A 25,242-nucleotide genomic window follows, 5' to 3' on the forward strand; every position below is an offset into this window, starting at 1 on the left:
ATCAGATCCTGGCTGGAAAATTTGGGTTTGTTGTGACTTAGACAGGTACTTGGCAGTAAGTCTTTGCTGCCTAGTTTTGGCAGCCACTGTAATAAACTGCAAACTTGTATCCCTTCCTAATAGCAGTGTTGTGACCTCAGTCGTTCCTGGGCGACTCTCCTGCTTACTGTGCACACTGGGCCTAGCTTTTACCTTTTCAGAGCTGTGTGCCTCTTCTTAAAATGGGGAAGTGCCATCTTCCCATAATGTATTGTTTGCATTACCATGGTGCTTGGGAGGCCCAGTCTGGACCAGGACCCCAGTATGCTAGGTGCTGTCCAAATACAGAACAAAAAGATGGTCCCTGCCCCAAAGAGTTTGGTTTGGGTCTTCCCAGCTGTCATGTTTTTATAATAACTGTTTTTCTTTTGTACCTTCTTTCAGGAAATCATTGAGTTCCCCATTCTGAAGCTCAATGGCAGGACGATGGAGATTGAATCCACCTTTCACATGTATGTGCAGCCGGTGGTGCACCCTCAGCTTACACCCTTCTGTACAGAGGTAAAACGCGAAGGACGCACAGTGCTCCAAGAGTTTCTTTCTACCCGGGAAACAGGTTTACCTTTTGCATGGGGTCAGGGTTAGCGCATCGTAGAGCAGATTGAACTTAAACCGTCACTCCAACTCTGTGCTGTTGAGTCTAATAATAATAATTTTATTATAGTGTCTTGGAGCCCCTGTCCTGGACCAGGACTCTTTTGTGCAAGGCTCTGTACAAACGTTGTTAAACTCTTTTGTAGCAAATCTTTTGTTTTAACTAATAGACAATCACAGTAGACAACCTTTTTAATTCTGTGGTTCCTTAATGCCATCAGAGAGCAGTGAGAGGGGCATGTCAGACTGTTGACACTGTTCCAGTCCAGTGGTTTGGTGTGGAAGGTTAAATAGAGCATGTTCCGAATGGAAGGAAATAAATAGCGTTGTGCTGCTGTGTGATTCGAGGGATCTGATGTCTTATCCCATGAGCTTCACTGCTATGGGTTGATGTCACCAGAACCCACTAACCTTGTGATAAGACAATTTTTAAAAACTTAAAAAAAGAGAGTCCTGTGGCACCTTAAAGCCTAACAGATGTGTTGGAGCATAAGCTTTTGTGGGTGAATACCTGCTTCACCTACGAAAGCTCATGCTCCAATACATCTGTTAGTCTTAAGGTGCCACGGGATTCTTTGCTGCTTTTTACAGATCCAGACTAACATGGCTACCCCTCTGATTAAAAAAAAAAAAAAAAAAAGATTATCTTTCCAGGATATGGCTGTGTGTTCTTGTTATCTGATTACTGTCACCACTAAGGGCTGTTGTTCCCCTACTCCATATCCATCTCTTCCCAAATGTTCATAATGATAGGATGCAAATTACACAGGGTTCTGAGTCATGAGATCCTTGGTCTATAAAAGGAAGAGATTTGTTGTGTTCTCTCTTGCTCTCTCTCTCTCTGGGATTGTTTAGTCTGCAGAAGAGAAGAATAAGGGGGGATTTGATAGCTGCTTTCAGGTACCTGAAGGGGGGTTCCAAAGAGGATGGATCTAGACTGTTCTCAGTGGTACCAGATGACAGAACAAGGAGGAATGATTTCAAGTTGCAGTGGGGGAGGTCTTGGTTGGATATTAGGAAAAACTTTTTCACTAGGAGGGTGGTGAAGCACTGGGATGGGTTCCCTAGGGAGGTGGTGGAATCTCCTTCCTGAGAGGTTTTTAAGGTCAGGCTTGAGAAAGCCCTGGCTGGGATGATTTAATTGGGGATTGGTCCTGCTTTGAGCAGGGGGTTGGACTAGATGACCTCCTGAGGTCCCTTCCAACCCTGATAGTCTATGACTCTAACTGGCTATGTATTGTTTGGAAAGAGAAGAGTAAGGTCGGGGGGTATGATAGTGGTCTTCAGATATTTGAAAGTTGCCCCCAAAAAGATGGAGAAAAGTTGTTCTCTCTTGGCACAGAGGGCAGGACAAGAGGCAGCGGGTTCAAACTACAGCAGAGCAGATTTAGATTAAATCTCAGGAAAAACTCCCTCACTGTAAGGCCAGTAGGACAATGGAACAGAGGCCTCGGCAGGTTGTGGAAGCTCCTTCACTAGAGGTTGTTCAGAAGGCTGGATCCATCTGTCTGGAATGGTTTAGACACAACAAATCCTGCCTCTTGGCAGGGGATTAGACTCGATGACCTTTATGGTCCCTTCTAACCCTATGGTTATAAATTACATTTCTTTCACATGGTCTCCTGCCTAAAATATTGGACTGGGTTCTATTCCAACTCTCCTGTTAACACAGTGTGTGATTTGGGCAAGTCATTTTCCTTTGGTGTGCCTCAGTTTTCCCTTTAGAGGGATAAAGCTTACCCGCACTAGTAAAACACATTGAGATATGTGAATGGTATACACGCTCTGTTGTTACACTCCTCATATCCCCTATCCTCGTTTCTGCAGGCAGCAGTTTCGCACTAGGTAACTGTAGTTCTCATCACCAAGCAAGATCCAGAGCTTGACCCTTCCCCACTGAAGGCAGTGGTGATTCAGTGGCAGCAGGATCGGGTATCCATAGTACTTGTCCTGTGCCTCTTAACATAGTGTCTGAATGATTAAAACTTGAAGAAGACTCTGTGTAAGCTCGAAAGCGTGTGTGTCTCACCAACAGAAGTTGGTTCAATACAAGATATCACCTCCCACACCTTGTTTCTCCATTCTGCCAGGCAGAAAACCCTCTTCAGAGACAGCTAATCTCTCCTCTTTCTCCCCATTGTAAAAACAAATGCTCGTTTATTCACTCTCACATAACTGAAAACCAGCCAAAGGGATTTTGTTCAAACTTTCCGAAAAAACTAAGCATTGAAAATGGAATCCCACAAGCAGGAGTGCTTCCAGAATTAAAACGTGTCAATATGGGGGTATAGCGGAAACGCATTGCAACTGCAATAATAGCATTGTGGGCCTCTACTCTGGCTCTGTGTGCGCGCATGTGAGAGATAAACAGGCATGGGTTATACATTTAGAGGGACGTTGCCTCGTGGATTTGGGCCCAAACTATAGGTTTGTACAATTTGACCTAAATTTGCTAGAAATAATCTCATGAAGTTTTAAAAGTTGCAATAAAAACCATTTTGTGGGGATTCAAACATTCCTCTGCTTCCCCCCCTCCAAACTAAACATGGCAGCTGGGTGTTATTGCATGAGTGCCCACCAGGGAAACTGGCTGTTCTTGCTTCCTTGGGTAAGCTGAGTGTAATTGAATGCATTACGTGAACAGATTATGCTTTCCTCTTTGGGGCAGGGTCTGTCTGGCGTTGCATTCGGAACACACCTCAGGTGCTTGGGTGGCACCACGCTCTAGCTTAGGCTTGATGCAGGGATCCCTGAGGGAGGTTTTCTGGCCTGTGCGATGCAGAATCACAGTGGTGCCTGCTGGCCTTGGAACCTGCGACACACAAATACATTAGACATTGAAAAGTTCTTTCAGTATTAATAATCTGAGGTTTTGTAGAAAGCTTGGATAAGGAAAAATGTATTGACAAAATGGCTTTTTGTTGTGGTATGGATATAAACCAGCTCCTGGAGATAAGTGTAACCTGAACCCTGAGTTAGGCACAATTCCTTGTGCCTTAAGAGATGTCAGGTTCTCAGCCCTTCGCTCTGATCACCGAGGCAAATCCTAAAGGGGGACATAGCTGCCTTGTGGATTGATAGCCACCTGGCTCCATCTTTAGCAAGGTCTTGAATTTGATGTGGCTGGATATTCAGTTTAGGTCCATCGCTGGTGATCTTCTCTCTCTTCCCCCAAGTTTTTGGCAATCATGTGCTGACCAGCCGTGTAATCACATTTCTGGGTGAACAAGAAGTTTTGATACAGCAATTTTCCTTCAACCAAGAGGAGTTCCTGTTTGCAGCCCAGCCTTCCCTCTGCTATCATTTAAATGTTCTTTTTAGGTGATTTGTAGATTCCAAGGCCAATGGGGATCATTGTGATCAGCTAGCCATGGTGTCCCTAGCTTGTTTGCCAGAAGCTGGGAATGGGCGACGGGATGGATCACTTGATGATTCTCTGTTCTGTTCATTCCCTCTGGGGCACCTGGCATTGGCCACTGTCGGAAGATAGGATACTGGGCTAGATGGATCATTCGTCTGACCCAGTCTGGCTGCTCTTATGTTCTTATCTGACCTGCTGTGTAACACAGGTTGGAGAACTGCCACACATTAATTTCTAGAGCAGATCTTGACCCCTGTGCACAGGGGCTAGGCTCACCAGATGAGTGGTGTAGGAGGCCTGGCACTGTCGTGGGATCTTGTGGATAGGGGGCAGCCAGAGCCATGAGAACACAGCTGCGGGTTGGACAAGAAGTCTGTAGTGCTCCCCCTCCTGCTGCTGGAGCTACCAGCTCTTATCAAGTGTTCGTCTGAACAGCTGTGATGCTTAAAGTGAGCTTTCAGCGCTGTTTTATGTTGTCCGAAAAATAACCCATTTTGCTAAATGCCAGTAAAGGGCTTTGTCTAGGCACCTCTACTTATAAAGGGTGAGATTTATTGGCCTCTTTGTCCACAAAGAAAGACCAGGCCTGATGATCAGATTGTACACCAGAGACAAGTGCTTATGTAATCAGCAAACTGTCTTGGTGTGGAAATACGATGGTTTCTGAGATAAACGGCAGAGGGAAAGCTGCGGCGTTGAAGTCTCCCCTGTCTGCCTGCCCTCTGCTCGCTGCTTTCCCAGGGGAGCAGAGGTGCCTGATGCTTACAGGGCTGCATAGGTAATTGTACACGCATACCTGCCTCTCTAGAGTGATCCCGAGGAAAAACTTACACCAATCTCCTTACTCCCTACAGTGTGCCTAACTGTGCATGGTGCAACCTTCCTCTCCTTCCTAATAGGATGTAATCCAGCCATGGCCCCACCCAGCCACCCGCATGCCTTGCATCCCTCCCTCCCCTGTACCCTTTAATGAGTGCAGCTGCTAAATAAGTGAGATGCCAGTGAGGTCCAGAAAGCCGTGGGAAGCCATTCACATGGACACTGGCTGTGTGAGATTTCTTAAGGCCTTTTACCAAAACAGCTCATCCTCAGCCAATTTCCAGAGCATCAGTTTGGGCTGCTCACCGCAGAGCTGGGGCCAGCTCCCACTAGAGAGTAATGGTGAGGGGTGAGTGGTGGGAGAAATTTTTCCTAAGCAAGGGACAAAACAAGCCAAGGAGGCAAAGTGTGAGTGAAACACCATGCTAAAGAACAGTGCAGTTAATCTCTTAAATTTATTTTCCTTTAGTGCATGGGAAATCTGTAAGCAGCAGCTGTTACACAATTAAAATACAGATTAATATAAAAACAGTTTCTGGAATATAACAGTGTCTGTGTTTCTCCACTTCCTTAAAATTCCACCTAATAATGACTTGATAAACTTCAGAAACCCACCTAGAGGAACTCTACATTCTTAAAATGAAAATTTCTTCCCTAAAAGGTATATATTACCATTGGATGTAAGTCGCCACGAGAAAATAATCTTCCCACTTAGAGCCAGCTTATTCAGTAAATCAGGTATTTGGTATTCATTAGATGTAATTACACTTTAATTGGAGTTTAATTGTTTTTTTTTTTTTTAAGTTTCAGTGCTGTAAGCCAGGCAGCCAAAGAAACATAGGGGTAAGCTAGCTTACATAGGCTGCCGTCCGTTTAACAAGGCGCCGAGGCCCTTGGCTTGTCATAAGGCTCGTGTTCTCTGGGCTGAAATCTTCTACAATAGAAGCGTTGTTCCTGGATAGGAGGGAGCCTGTCAAGAATTCTTCCCGTCTGCAGCTCGTGATTAGACTGTCATGGCTTTCTGTGAATCTGGATGTTGCATGTATTAACAAAATCATAGTCTTCAGCCATATACAGTCTTCACTTTAATTGGGGCTCAGACATGATCAGAAAACTATGATACTAAATGAAAAAACATGGTTTGTATTTGGTTTTCCACGCCCCGTGAGCAATGGAGTTATACCCACATATGTGGTAGTGTAGACCAAGTCTAAGGGCCAGTCTATGCTACCATGCTCCACTGGCACAGCTGCGCCACTGTAGTGCGGGTGATGAAGACGTGCTGTGCCGACAGGAGAGCACTCTCTTGTCATAATGACACCACCACAATGAGAGGCAGAAGCTACGTCCACCGACATAGCGTGGGCTGGACCCCACTTTAAGTCACCATAGCGTACATTGCTGAGGGGGGGCTGGCTTTTTCACACTCCTGAGTGGCATAGCTCACCTCGCCTTAAGTGGTAGCGTAGACCAGCCCTAAGTGCCCCAAACTATACTAGGCATTTTTCAGACACACATCTTGACCCTGGAGACACTCATGCATGTGCTGAACTTGAAATACGCTAGTCATCCAATGGAAGTCGGTGAAACAACTGATGTGCTTAAATGTTCGCAGGATTGGGCCCAGCATCAGTGTTTCCTGAAAAACACAATGTAGCCGTATTTTAAAATGGTACGGATTTTCTTCAGATTTAATTTAAAAAAACCTCAAAAAAAATATTTCACTGCCTGTGGCTTAAAATGTAAAAACGGAGTTTTAAACTAATATAAATCATGGATACATGCTTCTCCAATCACGGTGAAGGGCAAACTAACTCCCTGCACACCTCATTTTACGAGACAGGTTTATTTTATTTATCTGTTCCTAGGCATTTCTGTTGTGTCATCAGCTCAGCATGGGAATGCTGGAAGACAGCTTGTGTGCATAGTAAAATCTGGCTGCGTTAACTTAGGGCAGCAGCAAAACTGATACGGAGAAGATCGGATATAGAAATGGGGAGCGTCTAGGTATTCCATTGTAACACTGATCGCAGGGCTGGAAAAAATTCAGTATTGTTCCCCTAAACAAATCTGTATGACTTTGAGTTCCAGGATTTCATAGCTTATGTGTAAGAGCTCACTGCTCAGCGGTTTCTGGAATTGTGCCGTGTTCTTGCCTGCTGGTGGGGCAGTTCCCAGGGCTGCTGTACTGCAGTTGACAGGACTTTGTATTGCCCAGATTGCTCACAAGAGCATGTTACAGTTTCAGAAAGGTGGGCAGGAGAGGAGATCTTCTAATGGTCGATGTAATGCTTCTCTGACTCTTGTTTTCTCTTTCTCTTTTGTTTCAGCTGACTGGAATTATTCAAGGCATGGTGGATGGGCAGCCAAATCTCCAGCAAGTGCTCGAGGTAAACAGGATAACCTTTAGTTCCTGAACTTTGACCTCTGCTCCCCCTTCTTCACCCCCCCGGGAATTGAACCACGTAATTTGACTATGATTATGGCTTCATTAGAATAACATTTGCTGTCACGCTGGTGACATGCTGTTGAGAGTATTGAACCATTGATCTGTCATTCCCAGCTGCTCATGTCAAGAGTACTCACAAGATGTCCAGACTCCTGCCTGCAGACAGGAGAGGAGGTGATTCCTGCTTGAGCCAATCTTAAAGAGCCAAGACATTGCTTTAGAGCATTGCATGGGAGCTGCTCTCCCCCCTACCCCATTAAATTAATGCTTCTACCTATTTAAATACTCAATAATACACAGAGCATAGGCCTCTAAAACCTAATCTGTGGAATGTGCAAATGCAGATAAAGTCCTAATAATGCCATCTGCTTAATGTTGAATTCCTGCAGCATTTAGGATTAATTAGCTTGAAAGTATTTTGCCATCAATAGCTTTTGTTGTTAGTCAAATACTGAGGGAAACCTCCTCCAGGAGAGCCCAGTCTGGCTGCCGGTCGCCGTTCAATGCGTTGTCTCTGTCCGGATATGCGCTGCTGTGTGGCCTAATTGTTCCTAATCAGAATGATTGCAACAATTGCTTCTGTAAGGAAATCAAATTAAAGGCTTTGACACCCTCTGTGGCGACGGCTCGCTCACGTCAGGGATTTTAGAAAGGTTACAAGTGCTGTTTTTCACTCCTGGGGCCCTCTGGTGCTGAGACACCTGGGAAGGCGACATTGCAGCCCCTGGGACTCAAACTGGTGAGTGGGGAAGAAGAGCATCCAGAGCGTCTCACTGATGAATGATCCTGCTGCTGAGGAAGCTGCTGTGACCAGTCTCGAAAGGAGTCTCGTGTTCCATCCCCAGCCTGAAAGAGCGAGGGAAGTTCTGTGCGTGGCCAGCACCTGCCATCCAAACCGAATCCCGAAGCACAGCCTGGGGCGAAGTAGTAGGGCCTGGGTGGAGCCAATCAAGCGTCTGAGTTAAAAGTGTGGGCCAAGGATGATGCCAAGCACTGCAGAAGATGAAAGGGGCATGGAAGGAGATGCCTTTGGGCTTCCGGAGGGTCTCTTGCCCAGGAGAAGCACTTGAAGGCAAGGCATTTAGCTGAAGGACTCTGAGATGAAGCCATAGGTTTCCCAGGCCAAGCCAGGCAGAGGTCATGGAGGGGGGAAAAAATGAGGATTTGCGGGAAGGGTCGGGGGAGTTCTACCACTCTATCTGGAACATAGTGGGGCCCCAAGTACCAAGGGTAAGTGGGAAGGATAAACCCTTCGAATAAAATCAAGTTAGAAGCTGGCTTGCCCCGACCTGCAGCACTGCAGCTGAGGATATGCCAGTCACCTCGCAATCCTGAATGCCTGGTTGTCTCCCACTCGCCCCAGCACCAGGCGCAGTCTCCGCACTTCTCCTGTGGGTGGAAGCTGGAACAGTAGGACTAGAAGAAGACGCTGTGATGTGTAAAATCACAGAGCTCACTGCATACTCCCTATTGCTCCCACTTGCCAGGGCAGGATCACATGGGCACCCAACTGTCATGTGACCCTACTCTAATGAATTGCCTTGGTGCCAAAACTTCTCTTTAAATAATTAGAGTATTGATGTTAAATACATTTGGTCATAGGGCTGTCTTTTGGTCAATTGGATTGTTTGGCCATTGCTGAGTGTATGAACGGGTATGTTCGCGCAAACATCCCCATATGGAATAGACTTATTCTAAGAAAACCAGTGGAATTCCTTAGAAATTACTTGTACATCCTGCAAAATTCCTAGAGAATGAAAACCTTTTTATACGTTTTGTAGGCATCCTATAGAATTCTGTAGCAGGAATCTAATTCTCTATTAAATCCTATGGGATGATTATAAAACCAGAAAACCCCATAGAGAAAACCCACAGAAAAGATATTTTCTATTGCATTCTGTAGGAAGTTTCCATCATTGTTTGGTCTGATTAATCTGTGTTGTGAGCAAGACACGAGAAGTCATTCTTCCGCTCTACTCTGCGCTGATTAGGCCTCAACTGGAGTATTGTGTCCAGTTCTGGGCACCACATGTCAAGAAAGATGTGGAGAAACTGGAAAGGGTCCAGAGAAGAGCAGCAAGAATGATTAAAGGTCTTGAGAACATAGAATCATAGATTATTAGGGTTGGAAGGGACCTCAGGAGATCATCTAGTCCAACCCCCCGTGACCTATGAGGGAAGGCTGAAAGAACTGGGTTTGTTTAGTTTGGAAAAGAGAAGACTGAGAGGGGACATGATAGCAGTTTTCAGGTATCTAAAAGGGTGTCATCAGGAGGAGGGAGAAAACTTGTTCACCTTAGCCTCTAAGGATAGAACCAGAAGCAATGGGCTTAAACTGCAGTGAGAGAGGTTTAGGTTGGACATTAGGAAAAATTTCCTAACTGTCAGTGTGGTTAAACACTGGAATAAACTGCCTAGGGAGGTTGTGGAATCTCCATCTCTGGAGATATTTAAGAGTAGGTTAGATAAATGTCTATCAGGGATGGTCTAGACAGTATTTGGTCCTGCCATGAGGGCAGGGGAGTGGACTCAATGACCTCTCAAGGTCCCTTCCAGTCCTAGAACCTATGAATCTATAGATTCCGTCTGCCGGTCGAGTCCTGTCTCAAACCTAGGCCTGAGCTTGCTGGGCTAGGGATTGTCTCCTTTGTTCTTTGTACGGTTCCCAGCGCACTGGGACTTTGACATTGAATGGGGTTCTTAGACTTTTCTGCAAAACAATTAATAAATCTGCCTATTTCTAGATTAAAATGGGATTGTACATTTGGCTTCTCTGAGGGTTGGTTTAGGCAGCCTGGCTGCTGCTACCTGTATTTCAAGTGTGGGTGAATAAGGCAGTTGTCTGCTGCTGTAGGAGGCTGTGTTCCTTCCCCTGTCCTCCGCTGGTCATGGAGAAAGGTTTTCAGAACAGTGAGTTGTCAGGTCACAGCAGCCACGCTGCAGAAAAGCCCGTGTTGCCATTCCTGCCCCATACATGCCTGGAGTCTTTTCACGTTCCAAAGCCATGTGGCCACCTCTACGGGGGATGTTCTGTTTCAGCAGCTGCACGCGTCATGGGTGGGAAGGGAAGACGCACTTCACCCACTGAGAATCTAGGCAGCCAGAGTGCGTAATGCTGACTTGTGTAATGCCTGCCACCTGACGGTCTCAAAGCACTTCACAAACACAGAACTAATTCCAGCTGGAACAGTAGGACTAGAAGAAGTAAGCAGGGTGTGTGTATATTGAGTTTGTAATGGTGGCGTGCATGCCTGTGCACCCATAAGTGTCCATTTTATGTGTCACATTCATTGCGACCCAGGTGATGTGCTGTAAGTGAAAAATCCCATCCAGGGATGGTTGTCCCTCAGAAATGAGGGTGAGTTGAATGAGAATCTCTCATTCATGTCTCTTTTGTGGCTTATTTTCCTTCCGTTCTCAGTCTGTGGAGGCTCCTCCATGGTCTTTGGGTTAATTTCTAGCTTCTTTAAAAAGCTGACAGAACTTCAAGAAATAAGGGGCTCTCTATTGGAGGAGACTTTGAAATATAATAGGTCTGTCAAGCGATTAAAAAAATTAATTGTGGTTAATCACGCTGTTAATAATAGATTACCATTTATTTAAATATTTTTGGATGTTTTCTACGTTTTCAAATATATTGGGTTCAGTTACAACACAATACAAAGTATACAGTGTTCACTTTATATTTATTACAAATATTTGCGCTGTAAAAAACCAAAAGAAATAGTATTTTTCAATTCCCCTATTGCAAGTACTGTAATGCAATCTCTTTATCATGAAAGCTGAATTTACAAATGTAGAATTATGTAAAAAAACCCCTGCATTCAAAAATAAAACTTTAGAGCCTACAAGTCCACTCAGTCCTACTTCTTGTTCATCCAGTTGCTCAGACAGACAAGTTTATTTACATTTGCAAAAGATAACGCTGCCCACTTCTTATTCATAATGTCACCTGAAAGTGACTGCATGCGTTCTCGTGGCACTGTTGCAGCCAACGTCGCAAGATATTTATTTTCCAGATGCACTAAAGATTCATATATCCCTTCATGCTTCAGAGGACGTGTCCATGCTGACGACAGGTTCTGCTTGATAACGATCCAAAGCAGTGTGGACTGACGCGTGTTCATTTTCATAATCTGAGTCAGATGCCACCAGCAGAAAGTTGATTTTTTTTTTGGTGGGTGGTTCAGGTCCTATAGATTTTGCATCCGAATGTTGCTCTTTTAAGACTTCTGAAAGCAAACTCCACACTTTGTCCCTCTCAGATTTTGTAAGGCACTTCAGATTCTTAAACCCTGGATCAAGTGCTGTAGCTATCTTTAGAAATTTCACATTGGTATGTTCTTTGTGTTTTGTCAAATCTGCAGTGAAAGTATTCTTAAAATGAACAACATGTGCTGGGTCATCATCCGAGACTGCTATAACATGAAATATATGGCAGAATGTGGATAAAACACAGAGCAGGAGACACACAATTCTCCCCCAAGGAGTTCAGTCAGAAATTTAATTAACACATTCTTTTTTTAATGAGCGTCATCAGCATGGAAGCATGTCCTTTGGAATGGTGGCTGAAGTATGAAGAGGCATACAAATCTTTAGTGCATCTGGCAAGTAAATATCTTGTGACGCCAGCTACAACAGTACCATGCCTGTTCTGACAGTCAGATGACATTGTAATTAAGAAGTGGGCAGCGTTATCTCCTGTAAATGTGAACAAATTTGTTTCTCTTAGCGATTGGCTGAACAAGAAGTAGGACTGAGTGGACTTATAGGCTCTAAAGTTTTACATTGTTTTGTTTTTGAGAGCGGTTATGTAACCAAAAACCCTATATTTGTAAGTTGCACTTTCCTGACAAAGAGGTTGCACTACAGTACTTGTATGAGGTGAATTGAAAAATACTCTTTCCTTTATAATTTTTACCATGCAAATATTTATAATAAAAAATAATATAAAGTGAGCATTGTACACTTCATATTCTGTGTTGTGATTGAAACCAATCTATTTGAAAATGTAGAAAAACATCCAAAAATATTTGATAAATGTCACTTGGCATTCTATTGCTTAACAGTGTGATTAAAACTGTGATTAATTGCTATTAACTTTTTAAATCATGATTAACCTTTTTTAGTTAATCGTGCCAATTAACTGCAATTAATTGACAGCCCTAAAATATAATGTTACAGCTTATTTGATGAAGGGAAGAGAAAAATGGGGGGTGAGGGCTAAGTAATATTTTAGCTGTATTGTCCCATAAACACTGTACAATTCCTATTCTTCTGTGAGCAGAGCCATTGTAGTGTTTGATAAGATCGTCTCTGCACTGGTCGCCTGTTGTTTCCTGTTGGAAATCTTCCAAGGTCCAAACATGCTCTAGTTGAGATGATGTGAGCGAAGAAAGGGAGAGAGGGGTGGGGCCTGCTGCTGGATAAGATCACAATTTTCTCCTTGTCTGATTGCGAGGAGCTTATCTGTGTTTAACTGTTGTTACTCTTCCCTGTCTACAAAGTTCATCCTCTTTCCCTCCGTTCCTTTCAGAGGGTCGATGAGTGGATGGCGAAGGAAGGCCTCTTAGATCCTAGCGTCAAGTCGATTTTTGTAACCTGCGGAGACTGGGATTTGAAAGTAATGTGAGTATGGAAAGGGAAGCTGCCTAGGGCTTTGTTACTGCACGCTGTGGGATATGTTTCCTCCTCTCCCATTGCCTAGCTCTTGCTGGCGCAGTGGGATGATTTGTGTAACTTCACACAGGTTTTTGTTTGGTGGGGAGGGAAAGAGCATGTTGATTATTTCCTCTTCCTGTTAATTCCCATGTCTTAGTTCTGCTGGGTTCTCAGCTCAGTTCGAACCAGCACCCACTTTAACAGTGTGTTTCAGTTGATGCTGAAAAGCCCTCATGTTCTCTCCATACCATCCCGATTCCAGCAGCATTCCCTGCCTGACTCCAAGCCCCGGCTGCTTACAGGTGTCAAGATGCCACCATGTGATCGTTGAGGGTCAGAAGTGGTAACGGCAGGGGGAGTGGGCGGAAGATTGATCAAGGAGAAAGGCTTTGTACATGGTCACTGGGTAGGGTAGCAAGTGAGTCTGACCCCACACCCCTTGAAGAGTTTAAACTGGGGGCTTTGGGATAGCTCCATTTTTATCCATTATCTCCTCTGAACTGACAAGCGTAGTAGGTGTTCCTCCTGTTTCTATCCCTGCCCCTTTCCTGAGTGCGACCGTGTGGCAGACTTCGAGGATAAATACCTGCCCCTTCCTGAAAACGATATTGCATTTACCACATAGCGCCACATGCAGCCAGCACAGCCTCGGAATGAAGCGTGTTACCATTTCATGCAGGGAAGAAGGTTGAGGAGGAAGGGTTTACGTATGTAGGATGGTCATTGGTTCTGTATCCTTGAACGAGGGGTGACCATTGGCTTGCTTTCATAGTCAAGGCCTTCCCTCTCTTCCTGGTGGATGTTAGTTGCTGAGCCGTCACGTAAAAGAAGAATAAAACCCTGGGGTCCAAGGCTGGCCTGTTAGATTGCTGTGCGCAGTAACTGCAAGACTGGCTGGTCGGCGCTGCAAGTGGCCATGTAGGCGTCGATGTCACCATTTGCATACCCAGATGTCGGTGCACCATGTTGCACACTGAGTTGGGCCTGCTATTTAAAAAGCAGCCCTCGCCGTCTCAGAAGGAAATGACCCAAAATGCAGCGTAGGCTACATAGTGTCACAGAGCCCTGAATTCACTGGAGCACCCGTCACCTCTCGGTGGCTTTTCCTTGTTTAAGTGCCTATTAAAGGCTGCTGTTTTCATCACACCGATCAGGCGCAGGCTTGATACGTCCAGCACTGAACCGACATCTACAACTCGTTATCGGCGTTGCTTGGTTTTCAGTTTCACATCCATTTCCCCTGATGTTAAAGTTAAATAAAATGCCTGCAACCCTGGAGAAGGCTCCATTTCCCAGTCAGGTCTTGGGGTAGCTGCTGCTGCTCCTTCTCTGGTTAGTGAGGTCTTGAGAAACAGGGACTGAAGTTGCAGCACAAGCCCTGCAGGGATGACAAATCTGCTCTCATCGAGACAAAATCATTGCTTGCTTGCCCTTGTGTGTCAACAGAGAGGTCTTTATCAAGGCCATGCCTAGGGTTGACGTGGATACCTTTCCCTTATGTGTATTGCCATGGAGGTTAATTTCCATGTAATTTTGTATTTAAACCTTTACAGGGGACCAGCACAAAGAAGGCTTCAGGGGTGTTGGCCAGTCATTTCTGATCTGTCCTCCCCTCGTGGCTTTTCTGTGCCTTACTACTGTACTGAGTCAGGCTCCTGGTGTTAATAGAGAGGGTTGCCCAGGTACGAGGCCAGTCCTTCTGTCTCTTTCATTGTGCATGTAACTGCTTGTCTAGGGGATGTGTGCAGCCTAGGTTAGCTTCTGTATTGAACAGGCTGCCTTCTAGGTTTGGTAGTCAGGAGCTGTATTTTGGGGGGAGGAGGTAGGGCTATGGTCTCTTTATTTTGGGGTTGCTGTTTTTTCTTCAAAGTCCCAAACAGCGGTTCAGTGTCCCACATGTATCGTCTGGCCTCAAGTGGGAAATGCAGAATCTGCTCTGAGAATGCTACCCTGACCTCACCATGAAAACCCATTCCCAGAGAGTAGTTATCGGTGGTTCACAGTCATGCTGGAAAGAGTATCAAGTGGGATCCCACAGGGACCAGTTTTGGGTCTGGTTCTGTTCAATATTTTCATCAGTGATTTAGATCAGTGGTGGGCAACCTGCAGCCCTGCTGCTTCTCTGCTGCAGCCCTGCGACCAGCTGCTTCCCGCAGCTCCCATTGGCTGGAAATGGTGAACCGTGGCCACTGGGAGCTGCGGAGGGCAGTGCCTGTGGACAGTCAACGTCAGCAAAATGTCTCTCAGCCCACAATCAGATTATACTGATGGATTGCAGGTTGCCCACCACTGATTTAGATGATGGCATATTGAGTACGCTTGTAAAGTTTGTGGACGATACCAAGCTGGGAGGGGCTGCAGGATAGGGGCTTGGAGGATAAGATTAAAGTTCAAAATGATCTGGACAAACTGGAGAAATGGCCTGAAGTAAACAGGATGAAATTCAATAGGGACAAATGCAAAGTGCTCCACTTAGGAAGGAACAATCAGTTGCCCATACACAGAATGGGCAATGACTGCCTAGGAAGGATACTGCGGGAAGGAATCTGGGGGTCAGAGTGGATCACAAGGTAAATAGGAATCAACAGTGTAAGTCTGTTGCAAAAAAAGCAATCATCATTCTGGGCTGTATTAGCAGGAGTGTTGTAAGCAAGACACGAGAAGTCATTCTTCCTCTCTGCTCTGTGCTGATTAGGCCTCAGCTGGAGTAGTGTGTCCAGTTCTGGGCGCCACATTTCAGGAGATATGTGGACAAATTGGAGAGAGTCCACAGAGAAGAGCAACAAAAATGAGTAAATGTCTAGAAAACATGAGCAATAAGGGAAGACTGAAAAAAATTGGATTTGTTTAGTCTTGAGAAGAGAAGACTGAGGGGACATGATAACAGCTTTCAAGTATGTGAAAGGTTGTTACAAGGAGGAGGAAGAAAAATTGTTTTTCTTAACCTCTGAGAACAGGACAAGAAGCAATGGGTTTAAATTGTAGCCAGGGCGATTTAGGCTGGACATTAGGAAAAACTTCCTAACTCTCAGAGTGGTTAAGCACTGGAATAAATTGCTTAGGGAGGGTGTAGAATCTCCATCACTGGAAACTTTTAAGAGCAGGTTAGACAAATACCTGTCAGGGATGGTCTAGATAATTAGTCCTGCCATGAGTGCAGGGGGACTGGACTAGACGACCTCTCAAGGTCCCTGCCAGTTCTTTGATTCTATCCTTGGCACCTAGAGTTGGACGAAGTTCCTTTTCATCCTCTTCCTGGCTCGTGTGTGTCGTACGTGGGATAGAGGGACTTCGTACACAGCAGTCTTGATGACATGTGCACCCTGCCTCACTTCTGCCATGGGCCTGCCATCAGCTCATTCACCTGCTTCCACGGGGTCGCTCCCTCCTCACATTAAAAAATGCAGTAGTCTGTGGAAGTAGTTCAGCTACAACCCCCTGAACAGAGCAGGGTGAATGGTGTCTCTCCCCCAGCAAGGATCTGGGAGCTGCTCTGCGAGCTGGCCAGCCAGAGGTGCTGTGTCGCATGCTGGAGCTTGGAAGCTTAACTTTCCATTTGTGACTTGTCGTTGCCATCCAGCTGGAAAGGAAGACCGACAAGGGTGCAGTGAGTGGAACAAGTGGTTCAGTTCTCTCTTGTCTGTCTGTTTTTTAACCGTTAAGTTAAGAATTTGATTTCTAAGCTTCTCCAGGGCAAAGTGGAAAATGCATTTCATGTTTCCAAGCTCACAGAAACGGAGTCTGCCTTCAACCTGATAGCAAATAGCAGCACATCACTCTGCTCTAGTGCTGATTGGACACAGTCAGGTGTAGCGTCACATCCGATTAGCAGCATGCCACTGAATGGGGCTTGAGTGAGAACTCACTGCCGGCTCGGGCTTGTCTCATTTCCCATTACTTTTATCCATCACCTTAAACGCCAAATCTCCCTCCTGAGCTAATGAAGTTTGCATGTGTTTAGACACATTGCCAAATAGGGTTTAGCAAAGAAGAACAGAGCTACATCTCTTTTTAAACAGGAAAGGCTGAGCACTGCAACAGGGCCGTGTGGACAAAAAGATGCAGCTTCTGGGATGCAGCATATCTGGGAAACATTCCAAAGACTAGCTCGGTGGTGCCGTGAGGGATGTGCAATGTGCTCCGGGAAGGGCTGCCCAATGCACCTGTATAAATAACTGGCACTTCTCCGGATGGGAAAAGGTGGTGGCTACTTGTCCAAGTATCAGTGGGGTGAAGGGCTTGATGCTTGAGTACTCTGCAGAGATAATGTGGCAGCATTAACTGGTACTAAAGTCCTCTTGCATTCCAGGGGAACCCCAGTAAAATGAGGTCCGGTGCGTCTGAAAGAACGTGATCAGCACAGTGAAGGAGCATGTGTTTGAGGCTATGCCCCCGTTTTCAAGCTGTCTTCATGTTGGGGGAAATAGTAAAATATCTTCTTTTGGTGCATAGCCCTTTGATTACTCGTCTTCCTCTAGGATCTCTGACCCTGAATAGCCCCAAAGTGGCTTCTCACATCCCGCTGCCTAAGGATCACTTCAGCTCTCCGCTGAAACGTACCCGCTCTGGGGTGAAGCGTGGCTGTGCTAGCAGACCTGCATATGAGGGGGCATGAACTCGAGTAAAGTGTTATTAAAACTCCAAGAGGAGTCGGCGACATGTGGAACTTGGCCAGGATATGAGAACTAACCCTACTTGCTCTTGTGAAAACCGGGTCTCTAATAACAACAGTGTGTCAGGCCCTCTTCATCTTTCTTAGCATCTCCGGTAGCATCGTGCCCCATGCAGCGTGCCTGTCTCCTTCAGGAGAAGAACGCCACCTACTGAGTCATTAACTCCATTTCTCGCAGCATCGCTTCCTTGCTTCTGAAATCTGCAGAGGTCCTAGCCAGAGGCTGGCCTGGTTTCCAACTCTGCTTCTCATTTTATCAGGCTTCCTGTTTTAATACTAAGTTCCACTTCTATAACACCTTTCATCTGAGATTCTCAAGTGCAAACACCTTGAGACCATCTCTGCCCAACAGAGGCAAGCTCCAACCTTTTAACCCAGCTTTCTCCTGCTGTGCAATGGTCTCATTTCCCTTTGATCCTGGTTCAATCATGCTCAGTAGGTAGCAGGAATGTTTAATGCTGCCCCATGGAAGAGTCGTTAGGGAACAAGATTGTGCTTCACACCTCCTTGGGCTGGAGGAGATCTGTGGCGTTACTGGGTTTGGGCTGTCTTGTCTGTCTCGGGTATTTCCGGGGCACCTGTCTTTAGGGTCAGAGGATGATGGAGGGGAGGAGGCGCTAAGGAAGATGGATACCCAGAGACTGTTTCTCTTTGGCTGGACCCATACTGCAGTAGCTATACCACCAGTTGTGCACTGTGTTCCTCCCTGCCACAGGGTATGGGTACTGTCGGATGGTGGGCAAGCAAACAGGCTGAATAGTGGTGACTGTGGGTAGAAGTGGGCAAGGCCGATGCTTCAGTGCAGTGGAATGGGTATACAAGTAAGGTAGAAAAGCCAGAAGTAGGCTGTGGATAGCCTGCTAAACCCAATGGAGAGCCCTGATGCAGGGGGAATTCCTCTGTATTAAGGCAGCACCCTGTGAATGGCTAGAGAAACCCCAGTCTGTGGCAGGAGAGGTGGAAGTTCTGCTGCTTGGGGCTTTGACACCTGTCATTGGTTTGGATCCTCCAGGTGACATGAGATTGGTTCCAGTGGTTGCTTTTCTTGTGGAGTGGAGCTTGTTTGGAATGCCCCAGATCTCAGGGTGTTCTGTTCAATCTGCCGCCTCCTGCCAGCCATGTGAATCACAAGAACCTAGATGTGGAGGAAGGTCCAGCAACTTCTGAGCTGGGCTGTGGAGGTTCTTCAAAGCTGATAAGGATGCCCAGCCCTGCAGCAACCATATGGGATGGGTCGTAAACCATCAGTGCATGTGGCAGAATAGGAGAGGCTCCTTGCTTTTCCTAGGTGGATTAGATGTCTAGTAGAGACAGAGTGCCAAGCTTGAAAGGGGGCTGGAAAATGAGAAGCTGATCCTGTCTTTGTATTTGGATCGACTGCTGATAAGCACAAACCATCCTGGAGAGGGAGAGACAGCTGTTCTCTTCCCACCTCTCCCCTTCCCTCTTGTTAAGATGCAATTTCTTTAATGAGGAAAACCTCTTGAGTGGGAACATCACCTTTCTGAAGGCTTGTCCTGACAAGGCAATTCAAGCCGACAGTCACATATCACCTTCAACAAATACAAGTCACTCATTATAAAACCTCTTCTCTTACCCGCCCCCCAACCCCCCCCCCCAAAAAAAAACCTCTCCGTCCCCAGACAAGGAAATGAATCATGCTCCTGCTCTTGAATACATCATGACAGTAGTGGTTCTAATGAGAGAGGGCCATTCATTCTGGGTGTAAAGTTCCCTGTGTCGGCACAGAAATGTTATTAATTAAAGAAGCACTACCTCATGCAGAAGATGAAAGGGGCACCAGACCTGCCAAGCTAAAACACGCGAGTGAGGATTCAGCCGTGTTAGGCACACAGGTCCTCAGGCCCGTGTGCGCGCAACAAGAGAATTCCTGTAGCCTGTTGCAAGGAGTGACTTTAAGAGTTGAAAAGCTGCAGGGCCATGCTCAGAGCTGGTATAAGCAGGCTCAGTCCTTGGCCCAGGTTCAGCAGTGTTGCACCTGAGATGTAACTTGCACCAGTGATTCAGTGATAAAACTTACACTGAGGTAGCATTTGATGACACGTGTAACATACATCTTGAGGGGCCAAAAACGAGGAGCAGCTTATGGGTGTGTTGGGATTTCAGTGGAAACAGAAGATGCTTGACACTTAGCTGAGTTGAGCTCTTGTTTCGTAAGCTCTTTGGGAAAGGAGATTTGGGTTAGCATGTTCTCCCTCTTTTAAAACACTGTCTTATCTGTCTGCATATATGGACCCCATCACCCTCCCAAGCCTTTATGTATTTATCCTTTAACTCCCATCTGGCCTAGGGAAGTATTATCCCCCTTTCATAACTAGGGAAATGAGACACGGTGAGATTAAATCCCATGCCCAAGGTCATTTGCACAGTGGCAGAGCTAGGAATTGAACCCATTCTCCTGAGTCCCAGTCCAGTGCCTTAACCACAAGACCATCCATTTAAGCCTGTGCATGGTTACAGGATTACATAAAAATAACAAGCACCATCAGATCCATGAACGTACCGGGACTATCATTGGCAGAGGTGTTGCTAACTGTATGTCCGCCAGAGCAAAGATGCTATTGTAATGCTTTCTGTGGCAGATCCAAGGGAGCGAATTCATTTCTTCACAGAAAATGACTTGTGCAGAAGTTTATTTTGTGAAGTCAGTGGTAAAAGGCAAATGCTCTCTTTCTAATATAGTGATAAAACATAGTGAAGTGCCTTGAAATGTTTATAGCCCTTGGTGCACGTCTTAGGATGCACATTAGTGAACTCTTAGCAAGGAATTATACTATTGCTTTCTTTATTTTACTGTTTTAATTCTTCTTTTGTGAGTTATGCTGGCAAGTCAGCTGCACGTGAAGAGCAAATCAGGCCTCGTTAGAATGACGGAGACCTATGCAGCAGGCTCAAGGGAAGGAATGCTTTTGCTCTTTCAAATCTGGGACCTTAGTGGTTCAGTGAGTTGGCACTTTCTAGCCTTCTCCTCTAGAGGCTTGAGGTAAAGTCCATGTTTGGTCATGAGTGAAAGTGAATTGATATCATTAATATACCCCTTATACATGACAGTAACCAGGATGGGCCAGGCAGTCTTTGCTTGGGGGAGTGGTATTGTAGGCCACAATTCAAGTACATTGACAGGACCGTGCATGGGAACCCGGCAGAAAACCTTCTTGCTTTCTCTGCTGTTAGCCATGTTTCAGTCTGAGCTCCGAAGGGGCCTGGGCCTTGGATAGCTTGGGATGTGGCAGGGCGGAGGTGAGGTGCATCAGAGCTGTGTGTTGGGAGCCCAAGACTGGACTAGTAGTGGGGGGTGGGGGGAGAGCCTGTAGGTTGGGAATACAGCCACATCCACTGAGATTGAGGTGCATTGGCAGGGCTAAGTAGGAAAAGCTCGTCAAGGCGTTTTCCCACATGCTCGGTTCTAGCAATTGTGGTGAGTCCCTCGCTGTTAATTCACCAGCAGCACTGGCCGAACTCACTTCTCTGACCATAACAGAATTGGTGTATTTTAAAAACAAAATGAACTGAAGTCACTTTTGTGAAGTAAGTTCTGCATTTTTTCTTTTAAGATTCCCCCCTGTATTTATTTGAAATGTCTCACAGTCTTGGTCCTCATTATCCTTTGCAGAGGTTGCCTCTGGTGGCCGTCTTCTGTTTCTAGTTCTGTTTGAGATCTGATGGTTCCATGAGGAGTCCTCTGATGTGTAACTTTTCCTGAATTCCTTTTGGGGAAAGGCTTGTAATGAAACGGTTTCTGTAGGACTTACCTTGCCCAGGACTGTGTACGTCGGCGTTGCTCGTCTTCAGCACGCACAGAGTAAGAGCCCTGTTCCTGATTCTGACATCGTTGGAGAGGTGCTGGTTGAAAACATAGTGAACTTTGATGCAAATCCAACTCAAGAGGGTGTAGATTCTGCTGTTTGAGAATCAGGAGCATAGAGTGAGGAGTTAGAAAAGTGAAGATGATATTGTAGGCAATAGAGAAATGCTGGAGAAATGGTGTGATGTGGGGAGGAGTGAGAGAGAATGCTGTTCATATCTGGAAGTGAAGCAGTGAACCACCACTGGAATGGCTCGCCAAGGGGTGTGGCCATTCAGCACCTCTGGGTGTCTTTACATGGAGACTGGAGGCCTTGCTGAAAGAGATGCTCTAGTTCAACCACTAGTTACTGGGCTTGAAGCATTGAAGCATGTGTGATAAGGAAGAACCATTCCCTCCACTGCAGGAATCCCTGGGTGAAATTCTGTGGCCCTTGCCGTGCAGAAAGACTCACTCAGTGATGACTTCTGGTTTAAAAATCTATGAATCTGAGATACGGAGAAACGGTAAAAAGCCGATTAATGTGAGCGGGAGAGGAGGACTGGCATGCTCCTGTGCTACTGGATTCCTGTTACTAGAGGGGCACGTCTTCCAGCCACATTTCTTCAGCACAGTGCCCCCTTCTTCCCCCCTCCCAGGTCATCTGAAATGCTTGGTATCATGAAGACCACAGGCACTGAATGCCTTTAGGGGCTTGGGCAATTTTGTCCATTGGAGTGTGTGTGAAAGCTACAGTAGGTGCATGATTGTGAGGAGCATGCTACTGTGAGGAATCCGATTGTCTGGCTTGGGACAGCCGCATCATCTTAGACTGCTTTAATGCGTCAGCTTTGTACTCTGGGAGCCCCAACTCACTCTTCTTCCAAGCCTAAGCAAAGCAGTTGTGTATTGGCACTGCCTTCCCAACAGCTTGAGTGGAAATCGCTTCTCTGGGTTGGGAGCCTCCAGAATGTAAAATGCTTCTAACCTGGCAGCTCTGGGCTCCCGTGTCACCAACTCCACTCTCACCATGCGGTTGTTGAGGTCTAATATAACTCGCAACTCGTATGCTAGCTTGGCAGTATTTTCTCCTTGTTGTCACTGCTGTTGGAAGCCATTTCTCCAGATGGGTTCAGTGCTCTCAAGTCTTTTTCCTCTTCGAGCTCCTTGATGGCAAAGACTGATAGAGTCACCTTGAGTCCATCTCAGTGTTTTCCTTACAGGGCATTCTCTAGTGCCATGCCCCACAGCCTTCCGCCATTTCCTGAGGAGTGGGCGCATGGACTCTGGGGTCCCAGCCCTGAAGGGAGCTGGACCTCAGTGATAGCCTTCAGAGTAACTAGCATGATCCGTTCCGACTGGTAGTTGCTATTCCACTGGCATGGCCGTGGCACCTGCCTCTTGCAGTGCTGAGCCGAGCTCTCCAGAGCCAGAATCTTACTTTCCGGGATCATCCGGGATAGACTTGAAGAGACAGATTGAGACACCTAGAGCAAATGGAGGAGAGAAGTGAGATGGGAGAGAATGGAGGAGAGAAGGAAGAGGGATACGGAATAGCATCGGGGGCTGTGGGGAAAGCTCACCTAACTAATTAGCATTATCAGCCTCTTTTTGGACACTAAAATTCCTCTGGCCTTTGGCTTTCTCCTCCCTTCTCTTTGCAGCTCCCTCGTTCTTAGGTGCTGATTTCCTTTCCTTCTCCAGCTTCCCCCAGGTAACCTCCACCTTTGCTGCATTGATTCCACTGTCTGCACATTGGACCATAGAGTCCGCTGAGGCAGTACTGCGGTTAGTCTGTAAATTGGCCAATAGGAGGTCCTTAGGCACAGGGTGAAGATGACTTCCCGTTCTCATGTATGTCCTCTTCAGTCTGCATGCTGGGAGGCTGGGGTGAAGCTGCCACGGTCTCTCCTCTGCGGAAGTGTGCTGCGCTCCCAGCTCTGAAGAGAGCTGTTACATTTTATGGACCATTTAGCTTCCCATTGGTGATCCTAATTCTTCACAGCATACATGTGCCATTTCTTGGTTATTAAAAAGACCCCTGAAAGGGAGCTGCCCTCTGAGCTAGTGCTCTTCCATGCAGTTAATTATGGGAGGGTTTTGCTTGTATCATGAGGTTTAATATCTCCAAACTCTCTCTATGCTAGGAGGATGAATTAATACCCATCTCTCCTTGCTGCTACAGAGAATGACCCTTGTGCTTTGTGTCTGCGCAGAGCGGGAGGAAGACTGTTCCTATCCGGTGTAATACAAAACTTGAATTGCTCAAAAGCAAATCCACGAGCTTTCTGTGTGGAGATCAAGAGAGCTCTAAAGGCTAGCTGGCCAGGTGTCTCTCTTTCATCTGGCTACGCTTCTATTGTGTGACATATCAGGTGCCAGAATAGCTTCTGTTTCTTAGGGGCCTGAGCAGGCTCCACATTTACTGGGAAAGGGTGATTACCTTTGACTGACAAGTTAGCCGAAGGAAGGATCACAACTGTTACATAGCAGGTATGAGATGGATGGAGGCAGTTAAGGGAGGTTCTCAGCATGTCAATGTGATGTGTGCACGGTAGCAGGGGAAACAAATCATTAGGCTGTATATTTCAGGTGTGGGGAAGCTGCCACGGTCCCCTGGCATTGTGAAATGCCAAATGAAATGTTTCCATCATGTGGAATACAGCGGTGTGACCTAGCTGGTGAGGCCCGTCTGAAGAAATGCACAAGCACTTGGCTGGGGTGAATGGATCAGTGCATGCACACGCACTGAGGTTGTGTGGGATTTCGTCGCAGGGTTATTGTGCTTACAGAGAACAGTCTCACGGCACGGCCACATTCAAAGAAATTAGAGCTAATAGGAGAGCGTGACGTCATCAATAGCTAAAGTTCCCTGTGGTGGCTGTGGGCTGGAAGCACATGAAGGGTTTAAGGAGATCTAATCCTGTCAGGCTTATGGTGGGTTTGGGTAAGGGGGAAATTCCCATCTCTGTGGCCAGGGTGTCAGAAGACTGACTTGCAGCTTCTGAGATGTTCCCTTAGAACCAGGTAAGGGCTCTGTTATAGAGCCCAGAGGAGCAGAGAGTCTCCGGGTGCCTGACAGTCCCTTTTCGCTGCTGATTCTCTCTTGCAGGCAGCCTTGGGCTGCCAGTCTCTTTGTTAAGAGAGTGACAGCGGTGTGACACTGTGAAAATAATTACTAACAAATCACGATGCTGACTGCAAACAGCTCGCCGTCTTCAGAGGCTGTCAGAGAGCGTTAGAGCAGTACTGCAAGAGCTGCACAGCGGCCCGAGTGCTTGCGCGCCTGAGAGAGTGCTCAGACCTTTCCCCCACCACCCCGTCCCTCTCTCACTCTCCCCGTCCATCGCTTCTCCCTTCGTCTCCCCTGCCTGCGGAAGGGTAAGCCTGCTAATTGTGCAGCCTGCTTGGGGGAGGCCAGGGCGGTACAACCAGGCTTGCGGGCTCAGTGACCCGGCACAGTGCAAGGGGAGGCTGCTGGCGGGAAGCTCAGGCTGAGGTGTGCTGGCTCTGCCTGGTGCCCAGAATACAAACGCCCTGTTATCACGTATGCAGCGGCTGGCTGGCTGGCTGTGTAAGACTCCCTGTGCAGCTGGGGCGGTGTCAGTCTACGCTCCAAGGACTGCATCTCTTCCTGTGTCCCCTCCCCCCGGTGCTCCCAATAACACGGGGCAGGGGTTCCTACTGCCACGAATTTGTATGCCCCTTTGGTGGTCCTGTAACCAGGCCAGGTCCCTGCCCTGCTGAGCTTACAGTCTAGGCGAGACAACATACAGGAGGGAGCGTGTGCACACGCACCGGCTCTAGTCAGTGGGCGTGACTGACTGGGTACGTTTGGCAAT

General features: G+C 46.7%; 1 protein-coding gene across 2 annotated transcripts in view; it reads left to right on the forward strand.

The window, feature by feature from the left end:
* Positions 1 to 25,242, forward strand: part of ERI3 (ERI1 exoribonuclease family member 3) — a 234,675-nt gene that overhangs the window by 32,844 nt on the left and 176,589 nt on the right. For both annotated transcript variants that reach the window (XM_030573808.1, XM_030573809.1), the window contains 3 exons: positions 424 to 540; positions 7,144 to 7,203; positions 12,799 to 12,890. In XM_030573808.1, the coding sequence (XP_030429668.1) occupies positions 424 to 540; positions 7,144 to 7,203; positions 12,799 to 12,890 (269 nt within the window). The remainder of the gene's footprint in view (positions 1 to 423; positions 541 to 7,143; positions 7,204 to 12,798; positions 12,891 to 25,242) is intronic.

Source organism: Gopherus evgoodei, chromosome 8 (assembly GCF_007399415.2).
Source record: "Gopherus evgoodei ecotype Sinaloan lineage chromosome 8, rGopEvg1_v1.p, whole genome shotgun sequence".
Classification (NCBI taxonomy): Eukaryota; Metazoa; Chordata; order Testudines; family Testudinidae; genus Gopherus; species Gopherus evgoodei.